The sequence below is a fragment of the Carassius carassius genome, chromosome 15 (assembly GCF_963082965.1).
Source record: "Carassius carassius chromosome 15, fCarCar2.1, whole genome shotgun sequence".
NCBI classification, from domain to species: Eukaryota; Metazoa; Chordata; class Actinopteri; order Cypriniformes; family Cyprinidae; genus Carassius; species Carassius carassius.
In genome coordinates, this window is record NC_081769.1 from 22,522,077 (window position 1) to 22,543,079 (window position 21,003).

The following is a 21,003-nucleotide window of genomic DNA, read 5'->3' on the forward strand; positions in this document are numbered from 1 at the left end:
GGAAAGTGGCTCTGATGTTGTCTTGCACGGAAGAAAAAACAAGCAACCCATCTAGGGTGAAATATAGAAAGATTGTTGTGTTTGTAAATCTCATACAAGTGTTTAAGTGGAGAACTCTTGAAAAATGATCATGACAGCTGGCAGTAAAGCTCGTTTTGTGATTTTTGTCATGCAGAAAAGGGCTATGATTTACCACAGTTATATCTGTCATTCCCTTCAGTCAAAACAAAGGCTTTGCTGTGTAAAAATCCAGTCCTTCATGTTTGGAATTGACATTTGAACTCATTGATTCTACCGCTGTCCTCCTGCTGTCTCAGGGTTGTATTTTAAATCAGGTAGACGACAGAGGGAAAATAATAACCCTCCTCATCTTTTCCCTTTGCTTAAGTATTATGGAAAAGGCATACTGGCACTGTGCTTTTGTCCCATGAGATCCAATCAGAAAATTTATTGTGGTAAAATATGGGTTCAGGACAAATGGTCTTTTATGTGTATGTGGGAGACACACAGAAATTTGACTTTTGAATGTGAATTGTGAGTTTGCAGTGGTGCCTACCAAAGGGAAATGGTCACTGGATGACAGACCTGTCTTTTCTCTCAAGATGTTTCCTTTTGTTTGTTTCTGGTAAATTCCCTGGTGTTCTTCAGAATGAGAGGAGGATACAGTAGAGACGCGAGGACTCCGATTTTTTTATTTATCTTACAGACAATTATAAGTTATGGATCCTCAAGCACAAGCACATTCAATGCAAATGGAAGAAAGATTTGCATTGGAAAAAAATCATTTCATTTGGATTCAGATTTTGTTGGCAGGACAGGAAATTGCCCCTGTGTTTCCTCTGTTACTCTCTCTGTGTCTTCTCTTGTGCCCAGGACATCCTGAGACCAGCATCTGGCAAATATCTGCCCTATTTTTCTGTCTCCTTCTCACTCTTATCCTGTTTTTTCTGCCTTGTTGTTGAAGATATATGACCAATACGACACATATCAGGTTCATAGTCTTTAAATGCATTTAAAATCTGCCAATTTGTTAAGATATATAAATATCTTAATAACCCGCACTACTTTTCAAAAGTTTGAGGTCAGTATGATTTTTTAAGAAATAAATACTTTAAGTGAGGACGCAATAAACTGTTAAAAAGTGATAGTAAGCCATTTATAAAGATTTCTAGTTCAGATAAATGGTGTTTTCTAACCTATTTGTCAAAAAATATTATGCTTGCAGAATAAATTAATCGCGTAGTAAAAAGTATGCCGTAAAGTTTGGAGTCAGAACATTTTTTTAATAATACATTCAATTTATCAAGTGATAGTAAAGACAAAAGATTTCAAATAAATACTGTTCTTTTGAACTCTCTATTCTTAAAAAAAAACATTTAAAAATATGTATCACAGTCCCCACATAAATATTAAGTAGCACAACACTGATAAGAAATAAGAAATGCAGCATGTTAGAATGATTTCTGAGGATCATGTGACGCTAAAGACAAGTGATGGCTGATGAAAATTCAGCTTTAGTCATCATAGGAATGAACTACATTTTACAATATACTAAATAGAAAAAAATTATTGCAGGTTGAAATAATATTTCACAATATTTCTGTCCTTACCGTATTTTTGATCAACTAAATGCAGCTTTGGTGAGCATAAGTGCCTTTCAAAATAAACTGTAGAAAACTTTAAAAATGACTAACCTTTAAAGTTTAAATCCCATTCAGAGTTTTCGTCAGTATGGCAAGGGACTGTTTAACATTTAAGAAACCCCTGGATTTGGGTTAAAATATTGTCTTTGTTGTGACAGGAGTGAGAGGAGGAGGAGAATCTAGAAGCATTTCCATAGAGTCACCTTCAGGGCAGACAGAGAGCGATGCGTTTCTTTTTCTCTGGTGAAAACCTCTTTACTTTCAAATGCTCAGATTCAAAAACATCTGGTTATTTCTTTTAGCTGTAAAAAGACGGTTTTAATAAGGAGAAGGCTTCTTCCTCACGCTCCAGACGGGCTCTGCGGCGATGGCCAGTTGAGTAAATCAGAAAGCTTTAGGAGGAATGTACTGGCAGCGAATGGACTTCCTCTGGGGAGATAAATGATGGCAAATGGGTGATGTTGTGTGGTACCAAATGCCTGAATTCTCTCTTTCAAACCTTATCTCAGCATTATTTCCATGCACACATTTTATCAAAAGCTATAAGAGAAACAGCAGATCTTGAAGCTGGCAAAAAATATTTTAGTGTTGCTTTGCAAAGATATTTTGCTGGAGAACTATGAAGGCTTTGGTTTCATCATGCACCTGGATTCAGTCCTAATGCTTTTTCTGAGTGCTGCACTCCTCTTTGCACTTAGGGGAGGCTCGGTGTTGTATGTCACCCTCGCTTGGATAGATCCATGCCTGATCCAAATCTCTGAAAATGTTATAAATAAAATTGGGGAAAAAAAATCTGAATAAATAAAAATGTCAAAATATGGACATGAATTCATATGCATTAGCTTTATCAGCAGTGCAACCTGCTGAAGTTCCTCCATCTGTCTGCACCGGTGTAGCGGCCACATCATTCTGATCCAAATGTTTGTTATTCTGTCTCATGAATAAATGGGCCTCTTAAGGTAAATTCCTGTGTGGGACAGCTTTACTATACCCAGGACATCCAGTACTGCCCAGACCGTACAATAAAACTCCACAGACGAGGGAAAAAAGCACACTTATGAAAAGTTCCTTACAGTTATTTTTATTACTTCTGCACAGTTTTCACAAGCAATTGGTCAATTTTCAAAACTCTTAGTACTAATATCACAACAGATTTAAATTGTGTTGGTACAATACACGCAATCCCAAATATCCTTTTCATTACACAAAATAAGTGTTGCTCGAAACACAGTGAGAGGACTTCAGTGATACTGGTGATATATGATGCCTCCCGCGTGGAGATGATGAGGACCGTCTGAGCAGCTGTCAACATAGCTAAATGTAATTAAATGAATGAAATATATTGTACATAATTAAATAAACTTGAATAGTGAAGGAAAACATTTTACTCTGTGTGGACTGCTTGTTTCGTCTAAAAGACTAAACTGATTATATTGTTAGACTGACCATATCACTGCTATTTTTTTTATTATATTTATTAATCTATCTAGGCTTATATTGGAACAGGGTTCCTGTATGGAAAAGTATGGAATTAGTTTTTTTTGTATATATGCACAGTTTTGCTCCAACCCTAATCAAACACACCTGATCCAGCTAATCGAGGTCTTCAGGATTACTAGAAACTTCCAAGCAGGTGTGATTTGGAGCAGGTTGGAGCTAAACTCTGCAGAGCTGTGGCCCTCCAGGAATTGAGACCACTGTTTTAGATGGAAAAGCTGCCCATAACCCCTCGTCTAGGATCTGGTTTCTTCGTAATAATAGCATAACGAAATAGATTTGGCAAACAATCCAGTGTATCTGCCCTTTTGCTTTGGAGGGCGTCATATGATTTTAGCAGAGGTGAGCAACGTAGTCAATCACAGACATGTTTGTTGATTTCTAAAACGCAAATTCCAATCAGAAGAGTTTAGGTTGGAATCCACACACTCACTGCTCCAGTTACCATTTTGCAACTGAGGCATTTCCAAACGCAGGATTTAGGTAAGGAAACAGTTATTATCTCTATTGGCTGCCACACCAAATCATGCACACTATATATATATTTATATATACTTAAATAACAAATAACTTACACTTTACAATATGGTTCAATTAGTTAATGTTAGTTAAGGGGGGACACTGCAGGCAAAAACTGTTTTTTCATGCACCTTTCAATTTTTAGATTTTGGGCTTTTTGGCTTTTCATAAAGTGTTTTTTCAGACTAATGGAAAGAAAACATCCAAAAGACACCGTTAAGTATTTATTTTATAGCACTTTATCTATTTGTGTTAATAGATTTCAATTAGAATACATATTTTTAAAGGCCGTTTTCTCAAACTGAGGTTTTTCTCCAACACTGAGCCATGAATCTCCACTTCAGTAGCACTTACACACACCAAACTTTACAGTTTTATTCCTGTCTATATTCCGAAGGTTTTTACAGAGGGATGTGTTCATATATAATTTTCTTGATTAAATACATTTTATTCCCCCCAAAATTGTGAAAATAAATTGTTCAAAGTATTTTCTGAATTATGGAGTGACAAAAAGAGATACCCAGAATTCCCTCTGTAAAAACATTTGACTCTTAATATGTCAGAAAAAATAAACAAGAATTTTGAAATTGACTTCATCCAGTGTTTTTGTACTAGAAATGTATGCAAATTAGTACATATTTCATTAAATAATGCCTCATTTGCATATTTAAACATAACATTTTAGAAAACTTGTAGTACAATTTTTTTTTGCAATTATCAATGTAATCAATCAACTTAGTAAGTAAGGTGATAACTATTAGTTTTTTTTTTTTTACCCTATTCACCTGCAGTGTCTCGCCTTAATGTATTAAAGTGTATTAACGTGTCATTACAACTCTCGTAGGGATTGGAATGGTAATGTTCATGGCAATGTAAATGTATTTGGTCTTGGTGGAATAAATCTGCTATGCTGCTGCGGCAGAGGAAGTACCGAGACTTGCTACTGCCAGTACATCCACAACATGCTGCTATAAGAAATATTGCTGCAAATATAATATACATGAAATAATCCCATAGCATACATGAATCACCTCGTAGCAGATATATACAAGTGGAGCTGTGGAAGGTGGAGGGTTTCTGAAGCTGCACTGCACTGCTGACGGCAAGCTCTAGTCATATATTTATATGTTGAGTAGCAAGCTCACTGGCTACCGATACAGGAGAGAACTAATCAGTGGTGTCATGTGATAATGATGTCATTACATCAGATTGAGTTAGTCCTATCAGACTGCACAATCAAAGTTTCATGACAGAACTCTGTATTTGTTCACAAATTTCCATGAATGATTGGAAAAGGGATGGAAATTGATTGGTCAGAGGTTTTTGGGAACCCCATCTGAAAAACTAATCACTTAAACGCATGTTGTCTATTGTAAATTTAACGTTTTGATGTTTGATGTCACTTCCAAAATTCTGGACTTGAGCACACATTTCTATTATTGCACTGCTTGATTCCACAGTTGTTACGTTGATGGTGCTGACAGAAGTTCTTTCAGGAAAATGTCCCTCACCGAGAGGTTGCTCAGCTGACTCCACAGCTGTGATTCTGGGTCTCCAGCCTGCATGGAGTGATGTTCCTTTGGGTCCTATTGGGACCGCGGCACTCTTTTTCTCCTCCTTTCTTTCTCTCGCATGTGTTCTGACTGTACGCCCAGACTCCTGAAGGCCTCACACGCACATACACAAGCCAGCTCTGCGCTCATGGAAATCTGCAATCAATTTAGCCAGCAGGAGAGGGGGGCGTCACACTAGAGACCCCCCGTTTTAAGAGAGCTGTGTATATAGGCATGCATACGTGCACATGGAGTTCACTCATGTGGGCTTGTGACAATTGACTTGGCTGTTTCTTTACACACATTCACATTTGTTCAGCATATCCTATCTGTGGATAACATACTGTACACTTTGTTGATCTGACAGAGGAAACGCAGCTCATCTTTGTACCATAATCTAATGGCCAATCATTCATGAAGTTGTGATTGATGTGCCGGCACAGCTGGAGCTAAAATGTTCAGCAACAATCATTGTGAGAGAAGCTTCAGAGAGCAATTACCTAAATTGGGTCACAGTCCCAAGTGCAATAAGCAGAATATTATAAGAGCCTAGATTTTTAGAGTATCCCGTTTTCCTTGTTTGCACGCAGTGGAAGGATAGTGTCCACTTGTTTATGCTGTGAGTATTGAAAAACAAGGAAGATAAATCATGTTGAAGGAACGGTCATGATGTCATGTTTGACTGTGTCACTGAAATTAAGAGGGTAACCTCATCTGTCCCTTTGGGAAGAAACAAAAACTGAAAAACATATTTGTAATTCCTCTCAAAGCCTCTTTCTTAAACAAAAGCTGTTTACAGAACTTAAAATCTCAGACTGTCATAATTAGTTTCTCATGCCCTTTAGATTTAAAATTGCTCACATATCTTAACACTTAAACTTACAACTTTTGGAGCTCATGGTGTTTTGATTAAGGACAGTGGATGAAGAACTATATAAACCTTTTGTAAATTGCACAGTAAATTTAGCATTGATTCGAGGTGAGGGTTTTATATGTGAAATAATAATATTTACATTTATCCATTTAGCAGGTACTTTTATCCAAAGCAACTTTCAATACATAGAGTACAGAAGGTCACCTAAAAATTGTCTATTTTAATCTGAATTAACTGGTTTAAGTCAAAACTCACTAAACCAAAATATATAAATGAACTTATCCCCGCAAACCTAATTGTTATGGGTTAAATCAGGTAGAAATAGCAAAGTAAGTATACTACAGTATATTACATTTATTTAATGCTAACCATAATACAAATTTATACATATATAAAGTCTTTTAGTATACTAAATTGGTATACTTACATTTTGCTAAATTAAAATTGTTTTGTACTAAATGCACTTAATTGTGCAGAAGTAGTGCTGAGATCCAACTAAATATGTACTGAAGTACAGATATTTGATTATGCTAAAGTGGAACTATTGCAAGTATACTTTAGGTACACTTTAAATATATTGCATTTAAAGATCACACAATCCTTATGAATAGGTACATTAAATCACATTTTAGGCTTAATATTGAGAAATGTGTATTGTGCACAAGTAGTACTCCAAATAAAGTTGAATTAAAATTATATCACTAAGTCTTGAGCGATATGTCTGTGAATATGTTAATAGATTTGAACTATACTTAGTATGAAATAAATGTATTTTAAATAATAGGGTCTTTAAGATAACAATTGCACGTTACCAATTTTGAAAGCGTAGATAGATAAAAATAAACAATTTGCCACAGACCCAAAAATATTCTTAATGAATGTCAGGATTATTAGAAAGCTAGTCTGGAAAAAAATATATAATCAAAGATAATGAATACATTTAAAAAAAAAAATCTGATTTGTTTTAGAACTGAAAATCCTTGTTAAGGCCATCTGTTGAAAATAATGTCAATGTAAAGAGGTTCTCGAACATTGATTCTGCAGTATGAACAGGTTACATGAGTCACTCATATACTTGAGTGCGTCTGTCTTGATATCAGTGGGTGGACATCTCAGACCACACTGGAAGTACAGAGGAAGAGGAGGAGTAGAGGAAGAAGTGAGTTGGAGGAAGAGGTAAGCTGGGAAACATTTCGGGTTAGATAAGGATGTGAAGAGTCATGCTGCGGTGTTAATCAACATTTCATTGGAATTATTCATTGGAATTAGTCAAATTCCTGTTTGGAAAAACATTCATATCAGGAATAAATACTTCAGATGTCATAGTTTTGAGTCATGAAGGTGGATGTTAGATTCACTTTACACTTAAATATACAGGCAATAATAACAGTTTCACCGATAACCGTTAAAAATGATAAAATTTACATTAAAATGTAATTTAAATAAAAATACTGAATTAAATGCAAATTTTATTTTTTTCTGCTTTGGTTTTTGCCTCTACATGTTCTGGGCCATATAAATTATGGCCCTTGTAATTATGGTGGTGCTTGGTCATGTCTTTTTAAAGAGCTCAAACCTCAGAAGTGCCCATCTCTTTAACTTCTCTGCCTCTGAGGGTTTGGTTTAGCATGGCGACACTCACCAAAGTTCGTGAACATGAGAATGTGTGCTTTAATGTGAATATATTTTCATTTTGTGTGGTTGTGTGCTCCTATACTTAAAAAAATATGGCTTAATAAATAAATAAATAAATATATATATATATATATATATATATATATATATATATATATATATATATATATATATATATATATATAAAAATAAACTGTTTGTATAGAAATGTGTTTTGTTTGTTTGGCCACCACGTGTCTCAGGCCCAGTGAAGCCACAGTCATGTAGTCTGTGGTTATATGGTCGACAATGTCTAGCAGGAACCAGCTGTCAAACTGTGAGGTCCCCCACAAGGCCTCAGGAGCTCTCGGCTCCATGCCTTTAAATGGCAGAAAACTTAACACCACTTAAAACACTCCTGCTGAAATATCACAACAGACAAAGCCAAAAATAAAGACTCATCTGCCCATTTTTGGTCGCACTGACTATGCCTCTTTAAAACGCCTTGATTCACAAAACACACCCTTGATGAGAAAGTTTTTCTGTTTATAGGAGACTGTTGTTTTTTTCTGACTCTTAAAAACGTACATCAGCATGACCACAACACAACTGTTGTGATGACAGCGGCCTTATCGTAGTGTCTGTGTGACTGTAGTTTCCTCCAGGCGTGAGGTCATGCGGATATAGCGGGTATGACATAAGCCAGCTTGGGCATAAAACCACCTTGGGACTAGAGTCAGTTACCGCTCACCAACACCAATACACAAGGTCAAGTTTGCTGTTGAGATACACGAAGCGGACGCAGGGGTGTGGTTGCTAATGGATATCTGGAATCGAGCTCTTTGATGTGTTGAGCGGTTGGGTCCATGTGGAAGAGTGCTGTCTGACCCCAGAAAGATGGCGGGTGTTAAGAGAGCGCGATAAAAGAGGAAGGGCCCCCACGTATCCTGTTTTTCTCTTTTTAGAGGAGCTACAGGCCGAGCATGACATAAGCTTCTGTTCCAAAGCCAAACCCAATGAGGCCAGACTCTGTCAGTCTCCTACAGCTATATCTGAAACTTTGAACTATTAATTGAACAGATGTTGATTTTTTAGTAATGTTTCTCTACGTCTTTGTAAACCTGTTTGAATTTCTTCTGTGAAGCGCAAAAGGAGGAAATGTGTGCTTTTCTCTGCAAATAATATTGGACTAGAGCTTTCCAAAAGAACACAAATGCACCATTAAAGCATCATAAGATTGTACAATTAACAAAGGATCAATGCTGTAAATAACTTGAACGAGCTATTATATGGTTTCACAACAGATGTTTTAAAACTTTATGCCAAGGACCAGGGTTGATTCTAGCCTTTCATCAGTACTATCTCACAAACCCCCATCAAAAAAGTGTGATTTGTTGGTGTAGATAGCCTCGTGGCCTCACAGACCTTTCCTGATCCCCCCACTCTCTCTCCCACTTTACTTCACTTGATTGTTTTCATGTGACATAACACCCTTATAGAAACGCCCACCTGGAGAACAAAACAAGGCTTTGCTTCACTGACCTCCAGTTATTTTTACATGGTTTGCATTAAGTGGTAATGTAGCAAAACGCTGATATTAAAAGGCGAAATTAAATATAAACCTTACTGATGAGACATACTTTGTACAGGCAAGCAGATGAACCCAGAATATAAACGTAGCACGCAAAGTTTCACATTAAATGGTTTCTCATAGAAAACCATTATCTAAAAAGACACTGAACCATTTAGCACATTACGTTCATATTCTGGGGTTATCTCCTTATCTATATAAAAATTCAAATTGCAATGATGTGGATGTTTAAAATTTAAATATTTTATTCAGAATACAACATACTGTAGATGACATTAAATGTTTCAACTAAGAAAATGTATAATTTTAAGGGAAAAATAAGTTGATTTAAAATTTCATGGCAACAACACATCTCAAAAAAGTTGGGACAAGGCCATGTTTCCCACTGTGTGGCATCCCCTCTTCTTTTTATAACAGTCTGCAAACGTCTGGGGACTGAGGACACTTCAGACGTTTCTTGTCTAATACAGGCTTCTAGTTGTTTGACCTATAGAGTTTTAGCCAGCAACAGCAAATGGCACGGTGGATTGAGTTCACTGACAATGTTTTCTGGAAGTATTCCTGAGCGCATGTTGTGATTTCCATTACAGTAGCATTCCTGTATGTGATGCAGTGCCGTCTAAGGGCCCGAAGATCACAGGCATCCAGTATGGTTTTCCGGCCTTGACCCTTACGCACAGAGATTGTTCCAGATTCTCTGAATCTTTGGATGATATTATGCACTGTAGGTGATGATAACTTCAAACTCTTTGCAATTTTTCTCTGAGAAACTTCTTTCTGATTTTGCTCCAATATTTTATACATACAGCATTGGGGGAATTGGTGATCCTCTGCCCATCTTGACTGCTGAGAGACACTGCCACTCTGAGAGGCTCTTTTTATACCCAGTCATGTTGCCTATTGACCTAATAAGTTGCAAATTGGTCCTCCAGCTGTTCCTTATATGTACATTTAACTTTTCCGGCCTCTTATTGCTACCTGTCCCAACTTTTTTGGAATGTGTAGCTCTCATGAAATCCAAAATGAGCCAATATTTGGCATGACGTTTCAAAATGTCTCACTTTCAACATTTGATATGTTTATTGATATTCTATTGTGAATAAAATATAAGTTTATGAGATTTGTAAATTATTCCATTCCTTTTTACTCACAATTTGTTGAGTTTGTAAAATATTACCTTTTAATTGTCATTGTACTAAAGGAATGAATCAATAATAAAAATGATTACATACATTTCTCTCTCTCTCACACACACACACACGCACACGCACACACACACACACACACACACTTTATATAAACAAAATACATACATTTTTATAAAAATATTTGGTAACACTTTCTGTAAAAACTGGTTTCATAATACATTATATAATATGTTATATCAATGTTATATCAAATGAATAATCATAACAACAATTATAATACATAATAATACTTACGTATTTGTGGTTATAAGTTTAAGATTAAGATTATTAATAACACATAATGAACACCATAATAAATCTACTTCATTTACAGTATAATGGACTGTATCATATCTTGACATTGTTTAAGATCTGCACAGTATCTTACTACAGCTTGTGAGTGGTTAGATGTTTAGTGTTATTTGAGTGTTTCTGTGGAGCTAATGTTAATTAATTGATGTGAGCTTTATACTCCAACTGAAAAAAAAATGCAATGTTTTATATGGTTATATTTTATTTTGATGCCCCCTTAATCAATCGACTGTAAGCAACCTTTCAACTACATGCCAACTAACTCTCATTAGAGTATTAGTTTGCTCAAGTATGGTAGAATCTAGTATGTTAGAATAAGTTGACGTACTTGCAAAGACACTTATCAGTTTATCTGTTTGTTTTCCATCAAAATAAAGTGTTAGCATATATTTACAGTAGCAGTACATTTATTATTATTATAACTACTACTACTACTTATAAGTGGTCTTTGACCGCTTTAAGTAGCGTAAGAAAAATGGCAAGATATGAGACTTATAATACATATAACTATGAGAAATATAATCCATTGTAAAAGTTGATGCAACGTGTTCATTGTGTTATAAATAATCATACCCTTAAAAGCTACAACCACAAATAAGTAAATATTATAATATATTAAAACTGTTCTTATGAATATTCATGAGATGATACAACATATTCAACGTTTTTATAATACATTATGCATTCATTATAAAGCCTTAAGAAACCCCAAATAATGTATTATAAATATGGGCTTCATGGAAAGTGTTACCAAATATTTGCATTTGCATGTTATATTCCTTAAATAAAATGTAATAAAAACACTAGAAATAGAAAATACATAAAAGACCTTTAAACGTAATACACAAATACAAAAGCACTTGAGGGTTATTTTAGGAGGCATGTTTAGTTATTCATATTTTCTTTCTCAGGCAGTTCGTTACAGTGGTGTTTATATGGTTTCCATCACAATTTCTTGGGCAACAGCATGTGAAAGCTGGTATAGGGGTGTTTTAGCTTAAGGGCTGGCAGACAGCAGCCAACATGTCACTTCATCTGCTAAGAGTGTTTGGGTTTGAGACCTCTGTTACTCATACTGTGAAGAACATTATTACAAATCCATCTGTGCTGTGAACGGCCATTCCCCTCGAAGCTCTGTGTTTTGTCTTTCGGTTAAAAGTAAAAACAGAAACGTTTTGCTGTTTGCAGAAAGAGACAAAGCTTTGGGGAGAATTTAGTGTTGGTCAAGATTAAACAGTGTCTAATAAAACCTCAAAGGTCAATATTCCAGCTTTTACTATTCATCAAAAGCGGAGATGCTTATGTTGTTTTCTCACCATAGGGGAATATGGGGGGAAACAACCATTTGCATTTACTGCTAAATTATAACATTAATAATTTTTATTTTTTTTTTAAAGAACATCATTAATGTAAAATACAATTTCCACTTTTCTCAAAATTATATATGTATATGTATATGTATATATATATATATATATATATATATATATATATATATATTAACCCATCTAAATGAATTGACTTTGCAAAGTCACATTCCAACTGAAATGTGTCCTGACACTTGAGATGCATCAGAACAGACTCTAGCTGCCCGTTTATGTGATTTTCCATTGTAATTATGGCTTGTATGGCCCGTAAGTGGATATTCTGGCGGTTTAGACCCGGTCCCTATATGACGCCTTCCCACAATCCCACCAAACTCTGCTGTTCTTGTGTGGCTCTAATGTTTTTTTTTATGAGGAAGGTAATGTACGTAAACAAAATTGCACCAATCTGCATAAAATCAGCCGACTCAAATCGAGAAGCATTTGGCGTGAGAATTATTTTTCTAGCAGAAACATAAACATATGATTTTACAGTGTGAATCTGCAACACAGAATACTTATAGTGAGTCAGTGGGTTTGCCAAACCCAAGCATTTACCATAGAAATACACATCGCCACTGCCTTTGAGATCAGTGTAGCATTAAACATGGAAAAACGGGTGGGGTTCAATCTTGCACTGACTCACTAACCTCTGGTTTATTGATGAGGGGTTCACTACCCCCCGCCCCCTCACTTAAAGATTCATAGACACACACTATGTGGCGCTACAATGAACCCAGACCACAGCCAGCTAAACACTCTGTGGTGCGGAGGCTGAGAGTGTGTTTTGAAATTCAGCCCCAGATGTTTTATATTATGGGGCTTTTATGCCAGTTTACCGTAACTTAGATTTACTGGTTTAACTGGAGTTAGTATGTCTGAGCCAGAACTGGGGTTTTGGTCAGATGACAGTCAGCTCTGTATTATTCCTTTACCTCATCTCTTTGCTCTTTCTGGCAAGGTAAACAACAGTGTGGCATCTGTACTGCCAGAACAGGAGCGGGTCAGCAGCAGATCGTTGTTATAATAGACTATAGTAACCCTTCGCTCACTCTCAGGCTGTTGAGATGTTTTTATGAGGTTGTTTTCGCAGAGGCTGAATGTGATTGAAACTGAGTTTGACTTTGGTTTGAGTGGTTACTGCAGTCATGAACTCTGTCTCCTTTCGGCTTTGAAGATTAATGCATACTAGCGCAAACAACAATTTTTGTAATCCTGCAATAATGTAAAGTCAGGGGATCATGTAAGAGACAATGCATGAATAAGTGTGAGTAAAACAAATTTAATGCACAATGCTGAGGCATGCATAAAAATCATTGATGGTGCTTATATCATCCTGACTTGCCAGCATGGAGAAGTTAAAAGTGTTGCTGATGTTTGCAAAGCAAACTTAGACGGGAATGATTAGAATAAGGGCGTGTGTCCACCAAAGTATTGTTTTCTAGAGCCTAGTGTATTTTTCTGATAGTTTTTTATCAGTTGTTTTCAATGGAAACCATTTTTCTGTGCATTGAGTTGAAAAATGTTAAACTGTAGAAAATTCATCACTTGTCACTGTCACTTTTTATCCAGCTGTCCAATCACAGTGGGGGAGGGGAGGGGCGGGGCGGGGCAAACATCACACTGACCAACTGTCATAACAAAACAACAATGGAGAAAAAGTTAATATTGCTTTTCTCAGTGAATTTATGTATGTAACCAGATGGAATTGCTGGATTAGCACCAATATTGATAAGAAAGATAATGCTTGAAAAAGCATTTCATTAGTGTTAGTGTGGGAGTGTTAATTACCTGCATCTCTGAAAATGTGAGTTTCTTTACTTCAAAAAGTACCTTATTGCTGAGAAATATATAATGACAAATACATTAATTATCATATAATGATTTTTATTTTATTTTAATAATGACAGGCTATCCTACTATTAGCCTATACTGTATATATCCTACTGAATATCCTACTTTTTATTCATTTACAAATGAATAAATATTGCTTTGGCTATTATATTAATTTATTTAGAGATTAGTTTACACTGTAAAAAAAAAAAAAAAAAAAAAGACATCTGTAAAATTTTGGGGTAAAATACAGACAGTTACCAGAACTTTACCGTAAACATTTTAGTTTAGAAAAAAAAAAAACTGATAAACATAGTTAGTTCAATGTAAAAGCATCAATGCAGAAAATTCTGGGAATATCAATTTACAGGTTTTCACTGTAAATTATAAAATTACTAAATTACTAAACCAAAATCTGTTTTTGGTAACACTTTACTTAAAGCCTGTATAATGAATTCTAAAATGTTTTGCATTTTAAATTTGGTTATAATAAATAACATATTACAACGCACATTATGAATAATTATAATGCATTGTAGCCTTTAATAACCCTTTATAATGCATTATACATAGAAGTTTTAAGTATGTTACCCCAGTTGTTTTTTTTTGTTGTTGTTATTTTTTGTATTTTACTGTAAAATTACATTAACTGTATAGTTATTCACCGTATACAGTACAGAAACATACTCTTACTGCAGCATTTTTACAGTATTTTACTGTTAACATCACACTCATTTTTTACAGTGTAAAATATAAAGTTTACTGGTCATTATTATACACTGTAATTTTTTTAAGGTGTAACTAAAACAAAGATAATTGGGGTATTTTTATCAGAAAATACTATTTCAGTCTTTCTATTTCAAAATTTCACATTTAATTTAATGCGTTGCATTTTCTTGAAATTTCTTTGTAATTCTTTGTAAAAAAAAATAAAAAAATACTAGCAATTTCCGAGTGGAAATAGTTTCAAAGTAAATTCTACTCATTTTTTAATGTACGAAATTAAATTGACCTATCAAGTACTCCAGAGAGCAATAAACTGTTCTGCTTGGGTACAACAAACCATTACGATCCAGTTAAATCTAATGAAATGTAAAAATTGCAATCTCAAATAAACTGCAACAATAAATTGTGTGAATGAACAGATGCTTTGAGAAGCAAGCATACAGTATGACTTCACACACAGATAAGCTTCAGCTGGCTGTGTTCCCAAAGATCTGGTTACTGTTGTGTTGTCACCATATCTTTCTTAAAACGGAAGGGCCGAATACACTGACTTTCCAGCTGTATTTCGCTCATTTTCCGAGTGGCCGTGAATTTGTGTTTAGTCCTGCATCTTCCAAGTCCTGATGTCAACTTTGGACTCTCTCTTGTGGGGCGTAGAGGTTTGTGTTATTTTTACAAATAATACACAAATCTCATTCTTTGTTGAAGTGGACTTCTACAACAGCAGAATTAGAAAGACATGTTGACTGTTTAAGAGCTTATTTTTCTCATTTTCCAGCCTTTCCCCAATATACTTCATAGCAGGTTTGGCAGTCTCAGTATATGTGTTTCTTTGCATGAATGAGCGCGTGTTAGTTGGATCCTGCCAGGATATCTGCTCTTTGCTACATTTGCCAGTGGTCTGTGGAATTGGAGGAGACCTGGAATGATTATATGAGATGTTATAAGAGAGACTATTTATGCATGCGGGTCCATAGGGTCCAGAGCTGTTATGCAACCTTTCTCCCCCTCTCACTCTCCTTTTTTGTTTCCCTCTCTTTCTGGCTGTCTTTTTTGATGGCTCATTTTTCTTTTCTTCTTTTTTTCCTTTCACTGTGTCCCCTCCGTTCCAAATAGTGACTAATATTTTCTCCTTAAATTAGCATGCAGCCCCAAGCAGTTGAAGAGAGGGACAGGAAAGGAAATAAGGAAATCTGATCAATGCCATGTGCGTCTGTGTATAATAAACCCATGCACCGTCATTAAAACCTAAACCCTTTTTAATCCAAATTTAATTCACTCCAATCAAAGTTGAAACAGACTTACAAGAAACTGTGACTGCATGTTCTTTTTTGTTCCAAAAGTAGTTTGCAAAAAGTGTACTAGGTACACTAGTCTAGTTTCATGCCTTTCTGACCTCGTCAGACACATTTCAGGGGGCTCATCATAAAAGATGTTAAATGGAGATTCTAAATAGATCAGAATAAAGGTATCTCAAGAGACATTTTTTTTTACATTTGGATCATTTTTGACTTGACACAGGTTCTTAAAACCATAATGCACATGGCGGGATGTTTAAAGACAGCATGAAGCAAAGCTCCACACACAAAAAAAGACAACGAGAGCCATTAGCTACTATAATGCAACATTTAGAAGACATATGACTCTTTTAGTTGAGACATTACAGAATTTTTTGATAAAGGTGAATTAAAAAAAAAACACTTAATAGTGCATAGTTTCTTTAGCCATTTACAAACAAACACTGCTGTGTGCTGCATCGAAGGATAATGTTGCACAATGTTTTAAACTTTTGTTCTTGAAGTATTTGTTGCTATTTGATACTGAATCTCTTTTGTAGCAAACATACTCTGTTTTCTAAGAAATGTCTGTTTGGGAAAAAAAGAAGGAAAGAAAGAATACAAATGGTGAAGATAGTATAGAACCAGAGACAATTAAGTTAACAAATCTTATGTAACAGACAAATGACTCTTGTTACATTGAGCGAAATTGAGTTGTGAAATCTGTGATAGCTCTGAACGTTTCACTTACTGAAGGTGCCTGATTCAAACCCACGAGCAAGTTTAAGGCTGTTTCATGAATCTTGTTAAATAAAACCAATTCATGACAGTCATTTTTGGGCATCATGTCACATGATTAGTTTTGTAGCAAACATGTAAACAAAGTCTTCCCAGATGATTATCATATAAAATAAAACCATGGAAATTCAATCGTATTCATATCTGCATGAAAAGCTGTGTGAATGATTATAGTGTGCACTGACTTGGGACTCTTTCAGAGCATGAGGACTGCACTTTACTGACCCAGCCAGAAACAGATGACTACATGTGTTTTCATTCATTTTCCATTCTGCCCTTATCTTCACCCAGGAGCAGTATTGTGCGGCCTTTTAAATGTCAGAACATCTTTGGTTTGGGTGATCAGAGCACTCTCACTCACGCTACTACACGGATGCAGAACGTTTGTGAGTGTGTCCCTAAAAATATCCTGCCGTATGGTACTCATTTTTAATGTGGCACCAATCATTGGTGTTAGATGCAAACAAAATGTTGATGAAAGAAATCCCTCATTCTCTCTCCCTTCTTGTTTGTGCCGCGTAATGTGTCCTCCCCATAATTTGTCCACATGAAAGCAGTCGAGTGCAGGCATGGCATCTGTTCGGCTCATTAAAATCAACTCATGGTTTAATACTGCACCTTTCAAAGCCCTGCAGCCCTGCAACAGTTTAGCAAGTGATCAAACTTACTTGAATCTTACTTGGAACTTAATTGGAACTGTTACTCAAATGGACAAAGCAACAACAAAAAAAAATCTAGACAGTTAAACTTGTTTTTCCTGCAAGCAACAACGAACAAACAGTGCAAGGCTGATTTGAGCACAAATGACTCTTATATACTTGCAAGTCACTTGTAATAAATTCACTTATAAGTTATCAGGTTAAATCAGTCAGTGAAAGTTTACTAAGGTCACAACAAAAAGTCCCTTTACCATTACTGTGATGTATTTGTGAGACTTGCATCTGTACATTTACTGATCGCTTTTTGTTGTAATGCATTGATAGATAATTTCCAAAAAAAAAAAAAAATGATATTCTTCTAATAAAGAATATAAATGTAAAGATTATAATCTGTAAAGAAAACTTATTTTGGGAGTAAGACCAATTCTGGATATTTTCATCTTCACTTATTGTCTCATCCTCCTCCTAGATGGAGATATAACACCTGGAAAGAATATTTTATACTATATTTTTTACTATTATGACAACTCTCTGAAGATTTTAGCACAGTAATGGATATGACAATGTTAATGTATTTGGTCTTGGTGGAGTAAATCTGCCAAACTGCTGCTGAATTGCTGCTGCTGTTGGTTATTGCTGTAGTTGTAGATTATTGCTGCTGTTGCTGCAACCAAGTACAGGAACTTGCTACTGCTTGTGCCAAGTCATTTAATGCAGTGAATATTATCAATTTATGATAAGTTCCCATTAGCCTGTGCCATGACAGAACTTGGCATTAATATTGCTTAAGTCATAAATTGATGTGTTTTGTATTGAGGCAGCACTTGAACAGTCAGCATCCTTACACATGCCAAATATCCTGCTAGAGACAAGTACACAATTTCCAAAAAATCCATCTGCTCCTGCATAAAATGGTTGTTTTCTTAGACGTAAATGCAATTAATGCAGCCTCAGGTTCAGAGTAGATTTAAACCACTTGTTTGTCGCAGACTCTCTGTCGCGGTGCACTGCTCATTAAACATGCTCCTAGTTTCTCAGCTCACAGGAATCCTAATGTGGTCTTGAACACTTTTTCTAAAGAAGTCCTGAAAAAAAAAAAACAGAAACAACAGGGATAATATACTCCACCCCAGTAAGGGGACCTATAAAATCCTATAGCTCTTAATGAAAACCTGACATCTACCCACAATATTCTGGTCTCTTTTGTTCTGTTTGTGTCTAGTTTGATTTAGGATTTGCGTGTGATAATGATGAACTGACCTTTCATATGACTTTTTCAGAAGTTTCAGTGGTATTGTGCAAAAGTTGTTTATTCATTTTCAAACCAAACAGGCATTGATGATTTCTGATTCACTTTAAAAAGAGTTTCCCTCATGCTAGAACAGGGGAGTCCCAAATATGATGTTCCCCTTGGGATCAACTCATATAAATATAATATAAATACAATATAATTATATTTATAACCCCCCCCTCCCCCCTTCAAACCCTTTCGCAGACACATAACTACAAAATATTTTTCTGTTTTTTAATTACATTCCTATTTATGTTTGTTCAATATAGTACTTAATTTATAAGACAGAATGGCATGTTTTCATGTCACGTGATGTTTTCTAAGCTTCTGAGACAGTAGTAGTAATAGTAGTAATTCCACTAGTTGTCCAGACAGGGAAGGTTAACACTGTAACACTTCAGGGTTTGCAATTTTCCTATACTGGAGGAAAAGACTCCTTATAGAACCAGTATATATCCTGATATTGTTCCGAAGACTGTGTGTGTGTGTGTGTGTGTGTGTGTGTGTGTCCCGTGTATGTGTGTGTGAGAGCATGTGCCTCATAAATCTGATGTTAGTCTCAGAAATCCTCACCATGGGAGACCTGTCTGTCCCTTTCCTACGGAGTGCCTAAAGCATCCTCATGAATAAAACCAGATGGCTTCAATACGTCTTAAAATGGAAGGAGAGATTTGCATTGGCCTTGCGGTGTCACATCAACAGTTCTGAGGGGCAGAGTTTTATAAGTTAGCTGACTGTTTTTCTCTTTACAGCAGGATGAAGACGGCGGAGATCTGTGTGGTCCTGTTTGTCTTGGGCTGTGTTTGTGGACTGTCATTTACTTTGGACCCCCGAGATCCAAATGTTTGCAGCTTATGGGAAAGGTAAGAATCATCTGCTTCAATACAGAGCTCAGAAAGCCAATGCCAAGTCGAGATGATCTGCTCCAATGCATGCTGGCAGCCAAAACTGTTGTTGTAGATCAATGTCTGCAAGTCAAACAACAAAAACACAACCAAAATCCTGGCAAAATGTCTCAAAATAAAGGAAATGTTAAAACAAGTAGCAAAATTGCTTATTATATCAAGACCTGTTTCAAGTATTTCACTGTATTTTATACAGTGAAAGTGTAAGTATAAAAGTGTGCTAGATGTTAAACCAGGGGTCTTCAACACTTTTCCGGGCAAGGACCCCTTTGGCGATAGAGATATGGAGCAGGGCTTATATTTAAATTTTACCTTGCGTTGAACTACTTTATTGGTAATGAGTAGTTTGTACTCCAAACGTATGCTTTAGAAAGTTTCTTTTTAAGGTGGTTATCACACAATGATTTCAAAATTCATGTTTGTGTCATGATTTACTTAAACTTTGAAACTTTTAAATCAGAAAGTTTACAGTTTGAGATATTTGTTTCCTTCATAAAATTAAATAAAATTAAGTAAAACAAATTCCTTCGACCATAAAGGACAAGCTTTTTTTTTTTTTTACAGATTGAGATAGTATCTCTCAATCATTTTTAATGGGAGAAAACCAAACCTTCAAACTTAAACTTTTTTTTTTTTTTTTCTCGAAAGTTTACATTTTTGAGAAAGACCCATTTATGATGTAGGAAAATAATGTTACAGCCTTTTCAAGTCATTTTAACCACAGACCTATTTGTACTCGTACATCTAAAACTGTCATTCCAAAAGCCCATTATAAATTCCTGAGGGAATAAAACACTACAAACCATGAGCAAAACACTCTATGGGGACAGATCCAGCAATTGTGTTGTACATCATGTCGAATGATGCAAAAAACTAGTGACCGGTGAACATGACAGAATCTTTGTTCCTTTCTAGTTTCACCACTTCAGTGAAGGAATCGTATGCTCAACCTTTCGACCAAGTGAAGTATGAAGAGACCTGCTTTGAACCCTGGAACGCTAACAAATGCCCCCGGCACAGGTGACATACACTCACAAACACACACGCACTCATGCATTTACTCACAGTTACACTGAGCTGACTTAGACTACACACCGCATGAATTCTTTCATGCTGTAGAGCTTTTCGGCCTTCAGCTTTGGTCACTGGAGGGATTGTTTGGTTTGGCAGGGCAATCTTAAAATTGCTTTGAATCCAAGTAATTGTGATGCTGGTGCTCACAAATGCTCCCTTTATTACAATGCTTGCATGCAATCTCACTCTTCCTGCCAGTCTTATGGCAGTTCCCAAAGGCCTTTTTAAGGTTAATCTGAAATAAGGCGAATGGGAGGGGTACCGCATGTTTAATACATTTCTAAAT

At 35.8% G+C, this 21,003-nt stretch overlaps 1 protein-coding gene across 1 annotated transcript in view; it reads left to right on the forward strand.

Annotated features, from left to right (window-relative positions):
• pear1 (platelet endothelial aggregation receptor 1) overlaps positions 1-21,003 on the forward strand; it is a 37,724-nt gene that overhangs the window by 2,062 nt on the left and 14,659 nt on the right. Inside the window, exons 2-3 of the mRNA XM_059568028.1 lie at positions 19,491-19,601; positions 20,559-20,663. Coding sequence (XP_059424011.1) covers positions 19,495-19,601; positions 20,559-20,663 — 212 coding nt within the window. The 5' untranslated portion in view covers positions 19,491-19,494. The remainder of the gene's footprint in view (positions 1-19,490; positions 19,602-20,558; positions 20,664-21,003) is intronic.